This window comes from Dendropsophus ebraccatus, chromosome 9 (assembly GCF_027789765.1).
Source record: "Dendropsophus ebraccatus isolate aDenEbr1 chromosome 9, aDenEbr1.pat, whole genome shotgun sequence".
In the NCBI taxonomy this organism is placed as follows: Eukaryota; Metazoa; Chordata; class Amphibia; order Anura; family Hylidae; genus Dendropsophus; species Dendropsophus ebraccatus.
Genome location: NC_091462.1, coordinates 46168823 through 46187425, shown reverse-complemented (window position 1 = coordinate 46187425; position 18603 = coordinate 46168823). Strand labels below are relative to the sequence as shown.

The 18603-nt window shown below is 42.1% G+C and overlaps 1 protein-coding gene across 3 annotated transcripts in view; it reads right to left on the bottom strand.

Moving 5' to 3' along the window:
* The window catches only part of BARD1 (BRCA1 associated RING domain 1), a 47382-nt gene that overhangs the window by 23629 nt on the left and 5150 nt on the right, over positions 1-18603 (bottom strand). For 2 of the 3 annotated variants that reach the window (XM_069985218.1, XM_069985219.1), the window contains one exon: positions 16661-16809. In XM_069985218.1, the coding sequence (XP_069841319.1) occupies positions 16661-16809 (149 nt within the window). Of the gene's footprint in view, positions 1-16660; positions 16810-17275; positions 17398-18603 lie in introns of those variants that run through there. The other variant, XM_069985220.1, reaches the window with a different exon arrangement.

Here is an 18603-nt window from a genome sequence, read left to right as displayed (position 1 = left end):
ACTATTAAGGAATACAAAGTACATGGTAGAAGACAAAGTGCAAGGAATAGGTTTACTATATATTTTTAGAAAAGAATTGTAAAATAGGCAAAATATTCTAAAATAAAAAACAACAAAAAGTTAAAAGGAAAAGTTTGGTGAAACTTTTTATTTAAGTATTTTATTGCCCCCCAAAAGTTATACAAATCACCAATATACACTTATTAGGGAAAAGCACATAAAGAGCTTTTTTCCCTGCACTTACTACTGCATCAAGGCTTCACTTCCTGGATAACATGGTGATGTCACAACCCGACTCCCAGAGCTGTGCGGGCTGTGGCTGCTGGAGAGGATGATGGCAGAGGGATGCTCAGTGTCCCTCCAGTGCCCTGTGTCCCTCAGTGTCCCTCTGCCATCATCCTCTCCAGCAGCCACAGCCCGCACAGCTCTGGGAGTCGGGTCGTGACATCACCATGTTATCCAGGAAGTGAAGCCTTGATGCAGTAGTAAGTGCAGGGGAAAAAAAAACACTTTATAAGCATTTCCTGTAATAAGTGTATATTGGTGATTTGTATAACTTTTGGGGGGAAATATAATACTTTAATAAAAATTTTCACCGGACTTCTCCTTTAACTTATCGATCAATATAAATTTAAAAAAACTTGTAGTGTAGCACAATAATACTCACCATTTCAGTACGAACGTTTCTCTTACATTTTTTGCAAATTTGGAAAGCGTTTTCAGTCAAGAAATAAAAAAAATAAAACAGAGATAAGTTGCAATTAGAGCGCTCTGGCTGCAACTTAACCCAACCCTCCCCATAGGGAACACAGGAATGCTAGGCCATACCAAATGTTTCTGTGTATGGGTAGAACAGGGGCCGGACGGGAGAGATAAATGACAGCTGAACAATTAATCGGATGTCAGTTATTGAAAGTGTATGGCCACCTTGAGTGTTCAGACCCCCATAAATCTCTAGATACAGCAGTGAGAAATATATGGCTGAGCGCTTCATTCCCTGTCTCTCTGAAATCTCAGTTAAAGGGGTTGTACACCAAAAAAAAATTTCTTTCAAATCAACTGCTGCCATAAAGTGCCAGAGATTTGTAATTTACTTCTATTAAAAAATCTCAAGCCTTCCAGTACTTAGCTGCTGTATGCCCAGCAGGAAGTTGTATTATTTCCAGTCTGGAGAGCAGGAGAGGTTTTCTATGGGGATTTGCTGCTGCTCTGGACAGTTCCTGACATAGACAGAGGAGGCAACAGAGAGCACTGTGTCAGACAGGAAAGAAAACACCACTTCCTGCAGGACACACAGCAGCTGATAAGTACTGGAAGACTTAAGATTTTTTAATAGAAGTGAATTACAAATCTCTGGCCCTTTATGGCACCAGTTGATGTGAAAGAAAAAAAATTGGTGAACAACCCCTTTAAGCTACAGGATACAAACTTCGTAGATGTATAATGTAGCTCAGCTTGTGCAAGAAGACAGATCACAGGCAGTTGGGGGAGAGACACACTTAGCCACACGTTTCCATAAGTTATATATAGAGACCGGTGGGAGTCTGACCCTGACCAATCAAAACTTGACATGTCTTTACAACATTTAAAACGTTCTTGGCTTTTCTATAGCAATGGGGACACTTTAACAAAAGAGGAGTAACATACTTCCATCTATTTTAACATCTTCCTCACGACTGATCTTTAACATATTCCATTCATTTTTAGTTGACAGATAAAAAATGCAGTGAACACCTACACATTTTGTGTTGTCGTGTCAAAAGAATAGACAATTCGTAGTCTGTTAAGTGACAATTAGAGAATATGGTCTCTCTTCAAAAACCATAGCAAAAATGTGGTGTGGGTACTTTTTTTTGTTGAATCTAATACACATACATTTCTACGGGAATTACATATTTCAAATGTTGCAAATCTATTTTTGACTGTTTTTCTAAATTGCACTAAATTCTCCAGCTCTTCATGTGAGCTGTTTTTTTAGTGATCTTGTTATAGCAGCCATAGTGGTTGCAACCGAGACAGGTGTGAGGGGAGTCACCATCAACTACACCTAAGAAAAAGTATTACATTGATGATTTTTTTTGCAGTTAGAAAATGAAAAATACAATTTCTTACTATTTAACCTCTTAAGGACATATGACGTACCGGTAGGGCTGGGCGGTATACCGCAAAAATACCGATACCGTCACTGGCGTCGGTTAACCGACCTCAACTCTGCCAGGACGGTATCTGCGGTATTTTCCCCCCACACCCGGCAGCCGCATGCTCTGGTGCAGGGAGAGAGAGAGGGGTGCCGGGTGGAGAGACGGAGGCTGGAAAGCTTATGCTCCGATTCACCTCCCGAGCCAGGACGCACATATACTGCTGCAGGGCAAGAGATCCTGCTGCGGGGGGCTGAAGAAAAAGGCTGGAGATGTGACAGGCTGCACACAGACGGCATCTCCCCCTCCAGTGTGAGCTCAGCGCTGCTGCTGCCGGGCGGCTCTCTCCTCCTAACTTCTCTGTAAGCTGCACGGTGAGCTCTGCCCCCCCTCTCCCGCATATATAGTTGGGGTCAGGTATGGGTCGGCACCTCCATGCTTCACTGGCCACCGCACTCTGTCCCGCACAGGAATTCTCGGAGCCCCGTTATGTTTTGTCAGTGCTGGAAGCGGCCATGTGTGACGCTCAGTCCGGGACACAGATACATGTGCTACAGCACCGAGTGACAGGGGCCGAGGATTCCTGTGCGGGAGAGAGAGAGAGCGGTGCCTGGTGGAGCAAGGAGGTGCGACCTATACCTGACCCCCTGCAGCCACTGAGTGAGAGAGAGAGAGAGAGAAAGATAGAGAGAAAGATAGAGAGAGAGAGAGATAGAGATATAGAGCAATCAGAAAATCCACAGAACTCCTGCAGTAAAGGTATAGGGTGCCACCCCGCACTAAGTATCCTTCGTGCACATATACAGACTAAAAAATAGGGTTCCGGCACTCCAATAGGGAAGAAAAGTGTAGTTTATTTGCTCAAAGGAACATGCAGCAGCAACGTTTCGATGCCACAATCAGCACTGTTTTCAAGCTGGAACCCTATTTTTTGGTCTATAGATAGATAGATAGATAGATAGATAGATAGAGGAGTTAGATAGATAGAGAGATAGATAGATAGATAGATAGATAGATAGGAGGGAGGTAGATAGATAGATAGATAGATAGATAGGAGGGAGGTAGATAGATAGATAGATAGATAGATAGATAGGAGGGAGGTAGATAGATAGATAGATAGATAGATAGATAGATAGATAGATAGATAGAGGGATAGATAGATAGGAGATATAGATAGATAATAGATAGATAGGAGATAGATAGATAGGAGAGAGATAGATAGATAGATAGATGACAGATAGATATATAGATAGGAGATAGATAGATAGGAGATAGATAGATAGATAGAGAGATAGAGAGATAGGAGATAGATAGATAATAGAGGAGATAGATAGATAGATAGATAGGAGATATATAGATAGATAGATAGATAATAGATAGAGGAGATAGATCTCCTATCTATACATACACATATATATTAGATAGAGGAGATAGATCTCCTATCTATACATACACATATATATATATATATATATATATATAGATATATACATAGATAGATAGAGCAAACAATATAGGCAGCACACTAAACGAACTGTGGAGGCCAGCAGTCGAATACCAAGTCGGCTAGTAAAAATACTCTGCAGCTCTCTGATGTGATACAAATGTGAATTTATTCCATATAACAATGTGCAGCAAACTTCACAAGTAATATACGATGTTTTGGCGTCTCTTATGCCATTCTTAAGTGGCACTTGAAAATGGTGTAGGAGACGCCAAAACATTGTGTATTACTTGTGAAGTTTGCTGCACATTGTGATATGGAATAAATTCACGTTTGTATTACCATCGGAAAATGGGGTTTTCAAAAGGGGTGTGGTTTTTAAAAGGGGCGTGTCATAATTATCGTTCAATTTATCGTTACCGCGGCTACATGTACGATAAACCGCGATATTGATTTAGGCCATTATCGCCCAGCCCTACGTACCGGTACGTCATATGTCCTCATTAGCACTTAAAAGCGGGGCCGCGCGGTTTAGCGGGCACGGTCTGATCGCCATGCCCGCTAATTAGCTAATCGGAGGCAGCTGTCAAAGTTGACAGCTGCCTTCGATTACCGGAGGCAACCGTTCCCTGGTGTCTAGTGGGGGAGATCGCTCCTCCGGGACGTTGTCCCGGAGAAGCGATCTCCGTTACTGATGCCGGCCGGGGACTCGTCCAAGATGGCGTCGTCCCCGGCTCGGCACTCGTTTACTTCCGGCTGCAGCAGCCAGAAGTAAACGAGTGCCTATCTCATGGATCTCTGCAGCATATCTATGCTGCAGAGATCTCAATGAGAGATCAAAGTATATATACTAGAAGTCCCCCGAGGGGGCTTCTAGTATAAGTGTAAAAAAAAAAAAAAAAGTGTTGTTTATAGTAAAAAGCCCCCTCCCCCAATAAAAGTCTGAATCACCCCCCTTTTCCCAGGTTTTAAATAAAAGTAAACAAATAAATAAACATATTTGGTATCACCGCACACGTAATCGCCCAAACTATTAATCACATTCCTGATCTCGCACGGTAAACGGTGTCAGCGCAAAAAAGTGCTAAAGTGCAAAATTGCGCATTTTTGGTCGCATCAAATCCAGAAAAAAAGTAATAAAAAACGATCAAAAAGTCGTATATGCGCAATCAAGGTACCGATAGAAAGAAAACATCATGGCGCAAAAAATTACACCTGACACAGCCCCATAGACCAAAGGATAAAAGCGTTATAAGCCTGGGAATGGAGCGATTTTAAGGAACGTATATTTGTTAACAATGGTTTGAATTTTTTATAGGCCATCAGATACAATATAAGTTATACATGTTATATATCGTTTTAATCGTAACGACTTGAGGAACATGCATAACAAGTCAGTTTTACCCCAGGGCGAATGGCGTAAAAACACAGTTTTTTTCAATTTCACCACACTTTGAATTTTTGCATTAAGTACACTACGAAATCAGAAAAAAAATTCAGTCTGCCATTGCAAAGTACAATTAGTGACGCAAAAAATAAGTGCTCATATGGGTTTCTAGGTGGAAAAATGCAAGTGCTATGGCCTTTTAAACACAAGGAGGAAAAACCGAAAACGCAAAATCGAAAATGGGCCCCGTCCTTAAGGGGTTAAATTTCCCAAGGGGGAATGGGTTTGAAAAACTTTTCCATAATTAGTTAATTTCCTGGGAGTTTCTCTTCTTATTTCACCTAAACACATGTGCCTAACCCATAGTGTCCCATCTGTACTATGTGCAGAGATAACTTTATGTACCACTTGTGTTTACTGGCATGGCACTACACAGAAAAGCTAGGTTCACACAATGTATTAATTTAATTAACAACAGCCATTCATTTCACTGAAAACAACATCCATTGTTAATTACATCAATACGTTTGCATTGATTTCAATGCAACAACGGCCATAGTGTATACACTATGGCCGTTGTTGAACTGCGGCCGCAAAAAATAATAAGCATGTCTATTTTCTATTGCAGCAGTTCGGCCATAGAAAATAGTTACACTCAATGTAAAGTACAGCTGCCGGCCATACTTTACATTGCGTTCAATGCTTAATTGGATTGCGGGCACCCCCAAAGGTGCCTGCACTCCACGTGGGAAAAAGATAATGTTCCTGCAGCCGATATGGCAGTGTCGGCTGCAGGAACATGTAATACAGTGACTGTAGTAAACATAGCCTTAAAGCGTCCTTGCAATAAGAAAAAAAAACTAAAACTTGACGTGTCTGTGACTGACCAGAAAAACGAGCTTGGAGAAGTCCATCCTCAGTGTGTTCTCTATCAGCTCTGTGTCACATGACAGACGGCTGCATTATGTAAGTCTATGGAGAAGGGAGAGGAACACATGGCAACACAGTCGACACTCCTGATCGATTGCAGTCTGATCACTCATACCACAACCGATCAAAACTTTTCATATGTCTCTACAACATGTCAAAAGTTTTCTGATGACCAGTATGCTTAAGGGTATATTCACACGGACGGGCTCGCAGCGAGATTCTCGCTGCGAGCCCGGCAGGTCCTGGCAGTTCCCATACACTACGTACTTGCTGCGGTCTAAACGACCGCAGCGAGTATGTAATTCTGCCGCCCTTAACCCCTTCTGCTCCCGCCCGGCTCCCCCGCTGTAAGCATACATTACCTCTCCTCGCTGCACGGGTCCGGCGTCCTGCTCTCCCGCCCGGCCAATCAGTGGCTGCAGCTGGGCAACACACTGATTGGCCGGACGGGAGAGCAGGACGCCGAACCCGTGCAGCGAGGACAGGTAATGTATGCTTACAGCGGGGGAGCCGGGTGGGAGCAGAAGGGGTTAAGGGCGGCAGAATTACATACTCGCTGCGGTCGTTTAGACCGCAGCAAGTATGTAGTGTGTGGGAACTGCCAGGACCTGCCGGTCTCGCAGCGAGAATCTCGCTGCGAGCCCGTCCGTGTGAATATACCCTTAATCTAAAAGATCAACCTTCCCATATATTCATCATATCCCAGTAACAGAGATGATGCTGTTACCATGTATTCTGGTCAATATCAGGACATCATATCTGTCTTCATATTTGACCTACATCATGTTCTTGTGCATAAAACTTCTGACAGAAGTTGAAGTATCTCTGGATGTAAAGCATTTAGGGTGCCTTCACACATACCGTATCGCTGCGTATTTATCGCACGAAACTCGCACGAAAGTAGCTGCGTTTTTTGTGGTGTTAAACTCTCCTGTGAAAATCATGTAAAAATCAAAACTCGCATGTAAAAATCGCACCAAACACGCAGCGAGAATACACATACATTGACTTTATAGCAATCAGTATCACTGGATTTATGTGCGAGAAACTGGCAGCAATAAATACGCAGCGATACGGTACGTGTGAAGGCACACTTAAAGAGTGTTATTTGGTATAGACGTTATCCATGTGGAAGGTCATAACCTGGGTCAAGTAGAGAGTGCAGCAAACCCCACACTAATATCTCTTCTAACTCTCAAAGAAGAGCGGGGGCATACTGGTGCTCAATCTTGGTGGCCTTCACTTTGTAAATCCTGAATCTCTAGGTGTACTCAGGGGTATTCTTGTGTAGTTTATACATTTTAATTCCATACCATGCCTTACTAGGCAGAGATAATGAAATGTTATTTCTTTTACTGATTACAAATTAGATACTAAAACTTGTTCTTTTATTCCAATCTGTATGTTTTTTTTCATTTACTTTTTGTACATTGTTACGGGGGCTGCCATATTGCCTGACCATTTTTTTACAGCACTTAGTGATATGCTTTACAGCAAGCCTCATGGTGCCTTTACACGCAGAGAAAGATTTATCAGACAGATTTTCGAAGCCAAAGCCAGGAATGCATTTGAGAAAAGGAGAAATCTCAGGCTTTCCTTTATAACCTGTTCTCTGTTTATACAGTAGTCTGTTCATGGCTTTGGCTTCAATAATCTGTCAGATAAATCTTTCGGTGTAAAGGCACCCTCAGTTCTAGCCTCATTGGCGAGAATAAAAAATGCAAAATAAGATGATTATTTTATAACAGACAGAAAAATGGAAAATTCGAAAAAGTGTCCCCAAAGATTCTTAAAAAATATCTTTAACATAAAAACGTTATTTAAACAATAAGTCATTTTCTGATTGCACATTTCCTTTAAGCCTTGGGGACTAAAGTATGGAAATGTCCTTTTTTACGTATGCTTGGGGAATCCTGGTGCTAAAATTATCACGTAGTAGGTTGAAGGCAGGCATTTGTAAGGTAAAAACATTTTGAATGTGTTGGAAAAAGATGAAGCAACAACCAAGGGCTGTCCACCCACAACGCATTAATGGCAGGCAGCACAGTCTCTCCCCTCTGTATATAAGAAATATGCTGAATGCGCTCAACCACTTTGCTGTTTCTGCTGGCAGCACACGGTCTCAGAGCGCAGACCGGACTGACACTACCTGCCAGGACAAGACGCTGTCTGCAGGCAGGGGAGCTGCTGGCACTATAAACACCCACATCAGCTTTTATTGTAAGAAATGTATAAATATTTAAATACATATTTTGGCTCTAACTGGACCAGATATGTGAGCAGCAGTCAGAGAAGAAACTGCACTAATCAAATATTTATATCCTTGTACAGTTATTGAAGTGTCCCTTGTGACCTTCGGAAAATGCCACACAAAAAAAACTCTACTTCCACTAAGAAGAGTTATTTAGTTAAATAGGGTTTAAAAAAAAATTAAAATAAATGTTCAGAATATGTTGTGTAGAGACAAACCAAAAATGAAAACTCTGGCAGTCCTGCCTCTCCTGGTGACCTTTTCGAACACACGGAAACCTCATTGATTGTCTGCAGCAGGTTCAGAATGTCATCAGAAGAGGCAGGACAGCGCATCATCAGGGTAAGTAAAAAGAGGGACCAGGGCAGATCGCATCCTCAGTGCTCGAACAGGTGAAATGAGGTGTAGTTTATTATTTTACAGCTCTTGCAGACTGCAGTTTTCTTATCCTAAGGGGTGTTACAGGAATCAAAATGTATCCCCTATTCTGTGGCTAAGGGCCCTATTCCACTGGACGATTATCGTTCAGATTATCGTTAAATCGTTCCAATCTAAACGATAATCGGTTGAAATGCAGTTAACGATTAGCGACCGAACGAGAAATCGTTGATCGCTTTATAAGACCTGGACCTATTTTTATCGTTGCTCGCTCGCAAAACGTTCGCATTGAATAAGACATCGTTCGGTCGTTTGCAATAGATACGAACGCAATAGCGAATAAATAGCGAATAAAAAAGATCGCAATTACGATCATAAGTAACGATCATTATAAGTAACGATCATTATCGTTCCATGGAAATGAGTGAACGTTTTCAGGTTTTTCGCAATAGCGGTCGTTTGAGATTGTTAATCGTTAACGATTATGCAAACGATAATCGTCCGGTGGAATAGGGCCCTAAGTGTAGTTGTGAGGGAAGCCATCACAATCACAAATATAACCCACACTGCTTAATGAAGCAGTTCCAGAGAAAATTATAGGAGTGGCTGAGTGCATGTGCCAGCTTAGGCTAGGTTCACACTGCGTTTTCAGCATCCGTTTAACGGATCCGTTTTTTTTAATATCCAGAAAAATAGGGTCTGCAACGTTTTTTTGTCCGTTTTGGTCCGTCAAAAAAAAAAACGGATCCGTTTTTTTTTATAATGAAAGTCAATGGAAAAACGGATGCACACAAATGAATCCGTTTTTTGCAATCCGTTTTTCATGCGTTTTTTGCAAAAAACGGATGCGTTAAACGGATGCTGAAAACGCAGTGTGAACCTAGCCTTACCACTCTATTCAATGGAGAGAATGAGCTCCCTGTTCCTTAAGGGGTGTCCTAGAGGTCTAACCCTCCCTGAATCAGACACTTATCTACTATTCTGATGATAGAACAATGTATGTATTGCTGGAATAATTTTTTAAAGGGGGAGAAGATTGTGAGACCATATGCTGCCAAATAGGAAGATGCAGGGGACCAAAGCTAGGCAAGTTCATCCCCCCCCCCCTTTTCCCCATTTCCTCCCCGCCTTACCAGCATGTATATATTTTTAAAATTTCTTTTAATTCTCTAAACACAACTATCATGATGATAGACAGGTCCTGTTTCTCAATCATGTGTTATATGCCATGTTTTTCCTGCAGTTGGAAATGTTTGGCCAAACGCAGCATTCCCTGATAAGAACAATGAATTGTTAGGGTTTTAACAGCGCGGATCTGTGGTGAAAAACTAATCACCCCCCCACCCGTTAAAGAGCTGTCTTCATAAGACAAATAGCTTTGACTGATTTCTTGTTTTTCTTTTTTTTTTGTTGTTGCTTTCATTGTGCTTTATTATTCTAAAACTGACTTTTGACAGGTACTCTTTAGGAGTGGATTCATAAATTGCAGAAACGATCAATATTTTAAAGCCAAAGTGAAGATGCTAAGAGGTTAAAATTATTTTTCATTAACTCCCCTTCCTCGTGTTTAGGATCCAGTCCCATCAGGACAGGACTGGATCAACAGAACAGTGCTTCTCAAACTGCGAGGTGCCCCCTATTTGCACAGGCACAGCTGGGGAGGCAGTACTTACAAAAGTAACTATGTGCAGACTATGTAAGAGAACGGCCAGTCTCGGAAAAGATCATCACAGCCGGTACTGATGATCTTTTCGGCCGCAGGGTTCTGGTACGGGCGCATCCGTGCGCGCCCACATTAGAACTATCCACTGCACACTATGGAGCAGGCGGCCGGAGCCGCTCACTCCACAGTGTGCACTGAAATGGTTTCCTGCGGCCGCTATTCACTGAATTGCGGCCGCAGAAAACTGACATGACAGTTGTTTGCGGCGCAGCTAGGGATCCCAGCCGGAGCGTATACCCTGTGTATACGCTCTTACCGGGATCTCATAGACTGAGAGGTAACATATATTTTCGTAATAATCACGGTCATTGTACAACGGCCGCAATTTTTTACGAAAATAGCCTAAGGCTACATTCACACGTTCCGTGTTCCTCACGGAACATGGACGTGGAATGCCTGTAACAGACTCTCCCCCTGCCCGGGCAGCATCTGTGATAAGATGCTGGGAGCGGGGGAACTGTACAGATATGCGCCGCGCTGTAATGACAGCACCACGTGGCTGATTCATTGCAGCTCGGCGCATATCTATACAGTTCCCCCGCTCCCAGCATGTTATCACAGATGCTTCCCAGGCGGAGGGAGAGTCCGTTACAGGCATCCCACGTCTGTGTTCTGTGCAGAACACGGAACGTGTGAATGCAGCCTAAGCTGCAAAGTCCTTTCCCTGGCTGCAACAATCTCTGGTACGTTATTGACTTAATTTGTACTTTGATGTTATACAGAGTATAGAAGCCAAGTGAAGGGTAGACTAAGCAATAGTTTTCATTTTTGCATGGACTTTAACCACAGATGGTGAGACTCCATCATCCTCTTGGTCATTCTGCTAAGGCCAAGGCATACTTTAGCTCAGCTGGGTGAGGCTCCAGTAGAAAAATGTTTGAGAAGCACCGCTATAGATAGACCTTTCACTCAAGAAACTATATAAGCCAGAGGAAAAAGTTGTTGCAAGAGGAGCAGCACCTACTCCAGATGACTCAGCATATCCATATATTACAGGTCTGGCGATTCATTCAGAAAGCCTCCCCTTCAATACCAGCTGATCACTGCTAGACCGGCTGCTTTAACCCTCAGTGATCAGTTGTTGGGAGATACTATGAGTCAAATTTGTTTATGCTGTTACCTAAAAGTCAAGACAAATGAAATACACAGCATGTGTTATTTTAATTAGTTGCTTTTTTAAAAATTATTATTTCACTTTCCCATTTTTTAGCAAAATGAAATACACTTAAAAAATTTGAGAAATAAAACGGTACTGCCATTTTCAAGACCAAAGGATTTTCCTTCTAAACTGGCAGACATCCAAACCGCTCCTTCATGTATGTAAAATCTATAAGACTAAAGCGGCGTTCTCCTACCATCTTAATGTAACAAAACTCTACGACAAAATGAAGCAATTACAAAACGCTGCTTTAGCTGCCATTAATCTGCATCAAAGAAATATAATGATCCACGCTGTGTGCCTTTCAAATTATTTCCCATTACCAACAGAAGTTGAGAAATCTCTTTGATAAAATGCGTCGCCTATTAAAAAAAATCAAAGGAAAATGGTTTGGTGCCATCTGGGTAACAATTTTAGCCTTCACTGTGGAATGATTATTTTGCTTTACAGAAGAAAGGAAAAGGGCAGCCGTTAAAAATCTCGTCTTTAGCTATTATGTGAAACGCTGTACATGAAAAACAAGCTATACATAACAAAGCAAATGTGTGTTTACCAAGAGCCAAATGCTGCCTGAAGACTGGATTGTACAAGAACAGAAAGCGCTAGTCTCCTCCGCCGGATGAACTCTTCATTTCTGCTCTCACTGTTCTCGAACCTAAAATCGGGAGCTAAGTAATATTGTAGGGTTACATAATCAAACACAAGGCCCTGTTCCCACTGAGCAAAACTAGCGGAATTCCGCGGCGGAATTGTCCACCGCAGAAAGCAGTTAGCCTCCCGGTCATAATGGGAGTCTATGGGAGGCGCGTGCTCATGCTCTATCCGCGCTGAAGAATGAACATGTTCATTGTTCAGCGTGGGGAGAGCAGGAGTGAGCGCCTCCCATAGACTCCCATTATGAGCAGGAGGCTAACGGCTTTTCGTGGCGGACAATTCCGCCACTGAATTTCGCTAGTTTTGCTTAGTGGGAACGGGGCCCAGGAGGCACAACTATAAGTTCGAATGACACTCAGCCAAAGAGGCTTATGGGAAACGGACCTCATACAAGCTTTTTATAAAAGAATCTAGCGTGTTTTCCTGTCTTTTAAAGTAACTGGAACAGATGTGCAGATGTTACAGGATGACTTAGACACACTGAGTGTTTGGGCGTCCACTTGGCAAATGAGGTTCAATGTGGATAAATGTAAAGTTATGCACCTGGGTACTAATAACCCGCATGCATCATATGTCCTGGGGGGAGTTATTCTGGGAGAGTCGCTGATAGAGAAGGATCTGGGTGTACTTGTAGATAATAGACTACAGAACAGCACACAATGTCAGTCAGCTGCTTCTAAGGCCAGCAGGATATTGTCATGCATTAAAACAGGCATGGACTCACGGGACAGGGATATAATATTACCGCTTTATAAAGCTTTGGTGCGGCCTCATCTAAAGTATGCTGTGCAGTTTTGGAACCCGATTCATAAAAAGGATGTTCTAGAGCTGGAGAGGGTACAAAGACGGGCAACTAAACTAATAAGGGGAATGGAACATCTTAGTTATGAGGAAAGATTAGGGGAGTTACATTTGTTTAGTCTGGAGAAGAGACGTTTAAGGGGAGATATGATTAACTTATTTAAATATATAAATGGCCCCTACAAGAGATATGGGGAAAAGATGTTCCAGATAAAACCCCCTCAAAGGACAAGGGGCACTGCCTCCACCTGGAGAAAAAAAGGTTCAATCTCCGGAGGCGACACGTCTTCTTTACAATGAGAACTGTGAATCTGTGGAACAGTCTACCACAGGATCTGGTCACAGCAAAAACATTAGAGGGCTTCAAAACAAGGCTAGACAAGTTCTTAGACCAAAATAATATAAATGCATATGTATAGAACCTATCACCCCTCCCCCTTCCCGGTATCCATCCCCTCCTTGGTTGAACTTGATGGACATGTGTCTTTTTTCAACCGTATTAACTATGTCTTTTTTCAACCGTATTAACTATGTAACTATGTAAGAACTGCAAAGAGATGCAAATATACCTTGAGCAAATTGAATGGCTTGGAGGGACACTGCATAAAATATTAAAGGGGTACTCCACATTTTCAAATCAACCGATTTCAGAAATTCATATAGATTTGTAATTTACTTCTATTTAAGAAAATCTCCAGTCTTCCAGTACTTATGAGCTGCTGTATGTCCTGCAGGAAGCGGTGTATTCTTTCCAGTCTGAGTGCTCTCGGCTGCCACCTCTGTCCACGGCAGGAACTGTCAAGAGCAGTACAGTTTTTCTACGCTACTGCTCTGGACAGTTCCAGACATGGACAGAGGTGGCAGAAGAGAGCACTATGTCAGACTGAAAAGAATACACCACTTCCTGCAGAACATACAGCAGCTTATAAGTACTGGCAGACGGAACATTTTAAGGGTATAAACCCACACACCGTATACGCAGCAAAAACGCAGAAAATACACAGCAGATGTGATGGTGAAGATTTGATGCTGTGTTCAGTTATTTAGATCTAATCTGCTGCGTATTTGCTGCGTATCGCAGTAGTAAATACGCTGCATATACGGTGTGTGGGTTTGTACCCTTAAATAGAAGTAAATAACAAATCTATATAAAATTTTTGAAACCACTTCATTTGAAAGAAAAAGTTTTAGCTGCATAACCCGTTTAAGGAAGCAACAGTTTAACTGCATGTCATAGTTTAGCAACAAGAACAAATTTCCGGAGGAATTTCAAATTTCATCAGGAAGTAAATGAGGCTTTGTTCATGGCTTTAAGATAAACTGCAGGCCTGGGCTGTCCAACCATTTTGGGCACATTTGGAGTACTTTCTAGATGGAATAGGCAACATAAACTCAACTGCTGTAACAAACTTCTCAGAACATGGTGCTATATGAATGCTACAAGGTCATTGTCACTGCAATCCAGAATCAACACTGGATGTTACTATCTGAATTCAGAAGGAAGCTGGAGCGTTAAAAGGTTTGGCCGAGTAGGCAGAGTTGAGAGGAGACCAAGAATTGGTCACCAGCAGAAACTAGGCAGGGTCAGAACAGCAGCATCCGGGTATTATGGCAGGCGAGCTATACTAACCCAAAATGGCCGATGTACGAAAACGCGTGTCCTGCTTCTGTTTCATTGTGTATGGCAGTGCCATGGCTATGGCAAATTACTAATCACCAGGGGTGCAGGGTGTTAGCATCTTACCAATTTGATATTGATGACTTAGACTAGCATAGGTCATCAATTCTGCATTGAAAGTCCCATTTAGTATATAATGAAATACAACTTGGACCTGAAATGTCCCTAATAGAGATGAGAAAATCTCAAGCATGCTCAGGTTTGTTTAAACCCAAAGACTCTGCTTTTGATTACAAGTGGCTGAAGAAGTTGGATGCAGCCCTAAGGCTGCCTGGAAAACATGGATACAGCTATAGGCTGTATCCATGTTTTCAAAGACTCCCTAGGGCTCTAAGGCTGCATCCAACTTCTTCATCGTCAGAGTGCTGGGGCTTGGACAAACAATAGCAAGCTCGAGGTTGAGGTTTGCTGGTCTCTGGATATATAAAATTGTCAGTATATTGTTTGGGCCAAAAAAAGACATACTCTCTTTCCTGAATCTCCTCCAACTCTCATTGTGATATCATCCAATCCCTTGGATGGAAAAAAAAATCCTTACTTATCAATATGTGCTCCTTTATTAGACTGAAGTAGGGCTAAAAATCATTTTCATTGTTGGACAGCCCCTTTAAGGCTCAGTTCAATTCAAGTTTGAGTCTTGGAAGAGGTATTCGAAGCGGGAAGGGATTTTTTTGACGTACACATCTGACAGTAGGCAGCAACATACCCCACTGTTTATAGTAGAATATCTTGCCCTGGTACATAGCCTCTTCATAAAAAGCAGTTGATTATGCTTTTATGTCACAACCCTGACAGATGGCACAAGGACTCTCTTGTGGCGTTTGTCAGGTAAATGGGGCACTATAGATATGCACCAGTTTTCCCAGTGTATACACTGAACATATACTATAAATGCATTGTGAATAGAGGAGACCTTTTGATAATAAATAAATCTGATATAGAAAATAAAAAAGGAGAAAAAGTAAAACCTGCTCACCAAATAATAATGTTGTCTGGTTATTTAACGCCCAATTATCTTGCAAAACTTTTTTCTCCATCACAGAAAGGACCTTTACGCATAAAAACTTGTATGGATATATACACACACTAAGCAACATTTTTCCGGAAGAAATTGCCCATCAAAAAGAGATAAGTAAAGGCATAATAATTACCATCTAAGCATATTTTTATCCACTGCTTAATTACCTTCTTGTGAGTAAATGAAGTGTAACAAAAGGTGCTGCCAATCCAGGCACTGCACACTTCTCTACTATAGTAATTATAATTGGAAACAGAAATAAAACAATCAAACAAGAACCTTCAAGAAAGTTAACACAGCGATTCTTCTGAAGGTTTTCCAAGTTTTTATACTGCTTGTTAACGGATTAGTTACTGCGTGCACTGATTGGCCGATGGGTAGCTGGGAGCCTCACACACAGCTGCGGTGCCGAGCAGGTAATGTGTGCTCCGAGTCGGGGGCTGTGGGGGGTTAAAGGGGCCGGGTCACATACTGGAAGCGGAATGAAAATTCTGCAGCGGATATGTGACCCATTCAACTTCACACTACCAGGAACCACAGTGAATTTCGCTGTTAACTCACAGTGTGAAATCCGCTGCAAATCCAGTACGTGTAAAGCTAGGGTAGCTTCACACGCACCGTATCGCAGTGGCTTTTCTGCTGCAGATCTGCAGCAGATTTGACTGGATAAATGAACTCAGCATTAAATCTGCTGCGAATTTGATGCTGTGTTAATTCATTTAGTCAAATCTGCTGCGGATCCTCAGCAGAAAATCCGGTGCGATACGTACTGTGTGTAAAGCTACCCTTAAGGTATATAGAATGTACATACAAAGTCACATTAGGCACTAGAATACCTAATATGCACTTTACAGCCCGCTCAGCCAATCACTGGCCGCATTGCTGTCCCGTCTCTACCAGTGATTGGCTGACTGGGCTGTCACCCCCAGATCAGTCCGTCTTGAAAGTGGAGGCGGGATCGCTCACCCAGGGACCTGAAGATGACTTAGGAGGATGCCAGGGGAGCACGGAAAGGTTATCCACATGGGCAAACACATATGAAGATTTATTTTTAAGCGGAATACCCCTTTAATATAGCAATCCTTATTAGGTCACTTACCATCATTCTTTTCTCCATCCAGTAAGATATGCAGCTTGCTACAAAGCTGAATCATGTTATCAAGTTGCCGGTTGATCTGTACATCCTTTACCCACGCTGGTGTGTGGCATACTGGGCAGTCATTACCCACACTCCCACCTACACATGTCCTTAAAAAGAAAAAAGAAAAGTGTAATGTCAAAAATGACAACATCTCATACACCCGGTCGAGTGGGCATCAAAGACAATAGCAGAAAACAGTAACTATGATAAATTTATATGACCAGTCAGGCTCTTTGCTAGTCTTAGAGAGGATCAACTCTGTAAATAATCTCCATTTAAAAACTTTGAGCCTTCCACTACTTCAGCTGTGGTATGCCCTGGAGGAAGTTGTGCAATTGTTTTCAACCTACTGCAGCGCTCCCTGCTGCCACCTGTCTGAATCAGGAATTGTCTAGAGTAGGAGCAAACCTCTATTCTCCTGCTCTGGACAGTTCCTGACAAGGACAGAGGTCTTAGTAATAGTATGGTTCAGTTATTGTTGGCTTCCCCGCCACCTCTGAAAGCCATAAGCTGACCAGAGGGGACTAGGGAACCATCAGTCTCAATTAAAATAGTTATACTTGTAGGACTCACCAAGTTCAATAGGTTTTGCAAATACAAACGTGCCGCCTCCTCCTGGACATGCTGTTGCACCACTAGCTGAAAGCTTGTTGTCTAGTTTACCGACCACCAGTCTGCTCTTGAAGCAGTGGTAATACTAAATATATAAAACACACTCAATGGGGGAGATTTATCAAAAATGGTGTAAAGTGAAACTGGCTCAGTTGCCCCAGGCAACCAATCAGATTCCACCTTTCATTATCCAAAAAGTCTGTGAGGAATGAAAGGTGGAATCTGATTGGTTGCTAGGGGCAAATGAGCCAGTTTCACTCTATCCCATGTCTGATAAATCTCCCCCTATATGTCTACAATATATTTATTTATCACACACATCAGTCTGACCAATGCTTTTAGAGTAAAGTGGTGGTTGGTAAACTACACAATGAGCTGCCCACAACCCAAGGGAAAACCTGCTTCCCCCCACCCCCATTACCTCAAAATACTGAAAAAGATTATACAGAAATGGGGTTTTAAAAGTGAACAACCCCTTTAGATATGGAACTTGACTACGCTGTATAAACAATATTTATAAACTTGAATTAGACAGACATTCTTGCTGCCAAGCAGGACAGACAGACCAGAAGGAAAAGATAGAGAAAGAATGATGCATTTGCAATTTTTCTATAGGTTTGCATGATTGTTGTGGTTTTATGAAAAGAGTCTCCAGATAGGACTCGTATAGCATCAATAAAAAGAATATCCCCCTGGATTTCAGGTTTTATTGTTGCCATTTTTACTTACTAAACCTGTTACTCTAATAACATTAATAGCAAATTGTCTATATCAAAATACACTTCCTTGAAGCCTCCGCACAAGCTGGGTAGATATATTATATATACGGTAACTATTCTACTGCTAGAGGCAGCTTACCGAGTATGTATCTATATAGATCCCATCAATATAGCAGGCTCTACAACACTTACAAAGGTAACTAAGGTAGGGAATGACATATTGTAAAGTCAGAAAGTCAAATTAAATTGTCACACAATAAAGCATGTAAAGACCAAGGGGGTGAATACTTTTTGCAGGCACTGTAAGAGTATATACATAGGTGCATGCAGGCATAGGCTTGTGTGTGATTTGTATGCCTCCACTGCATGAATAGAGCCTGCATACAAAGCACGCAATGATACACGAGGACCTGACTGCCCGCTGATTTATGCTCGCTGTGGAATGATTTCTTTCATTCAGTTCTTCTGCCTCACGAGGGCTCATGACTCAGGTGAGCTGTAAGGCAGAAAATGAGACTGCCCCAAAAAAAGCAATAGATCAGTAGCGTGCGAGCTTCTGGGAAATAATCA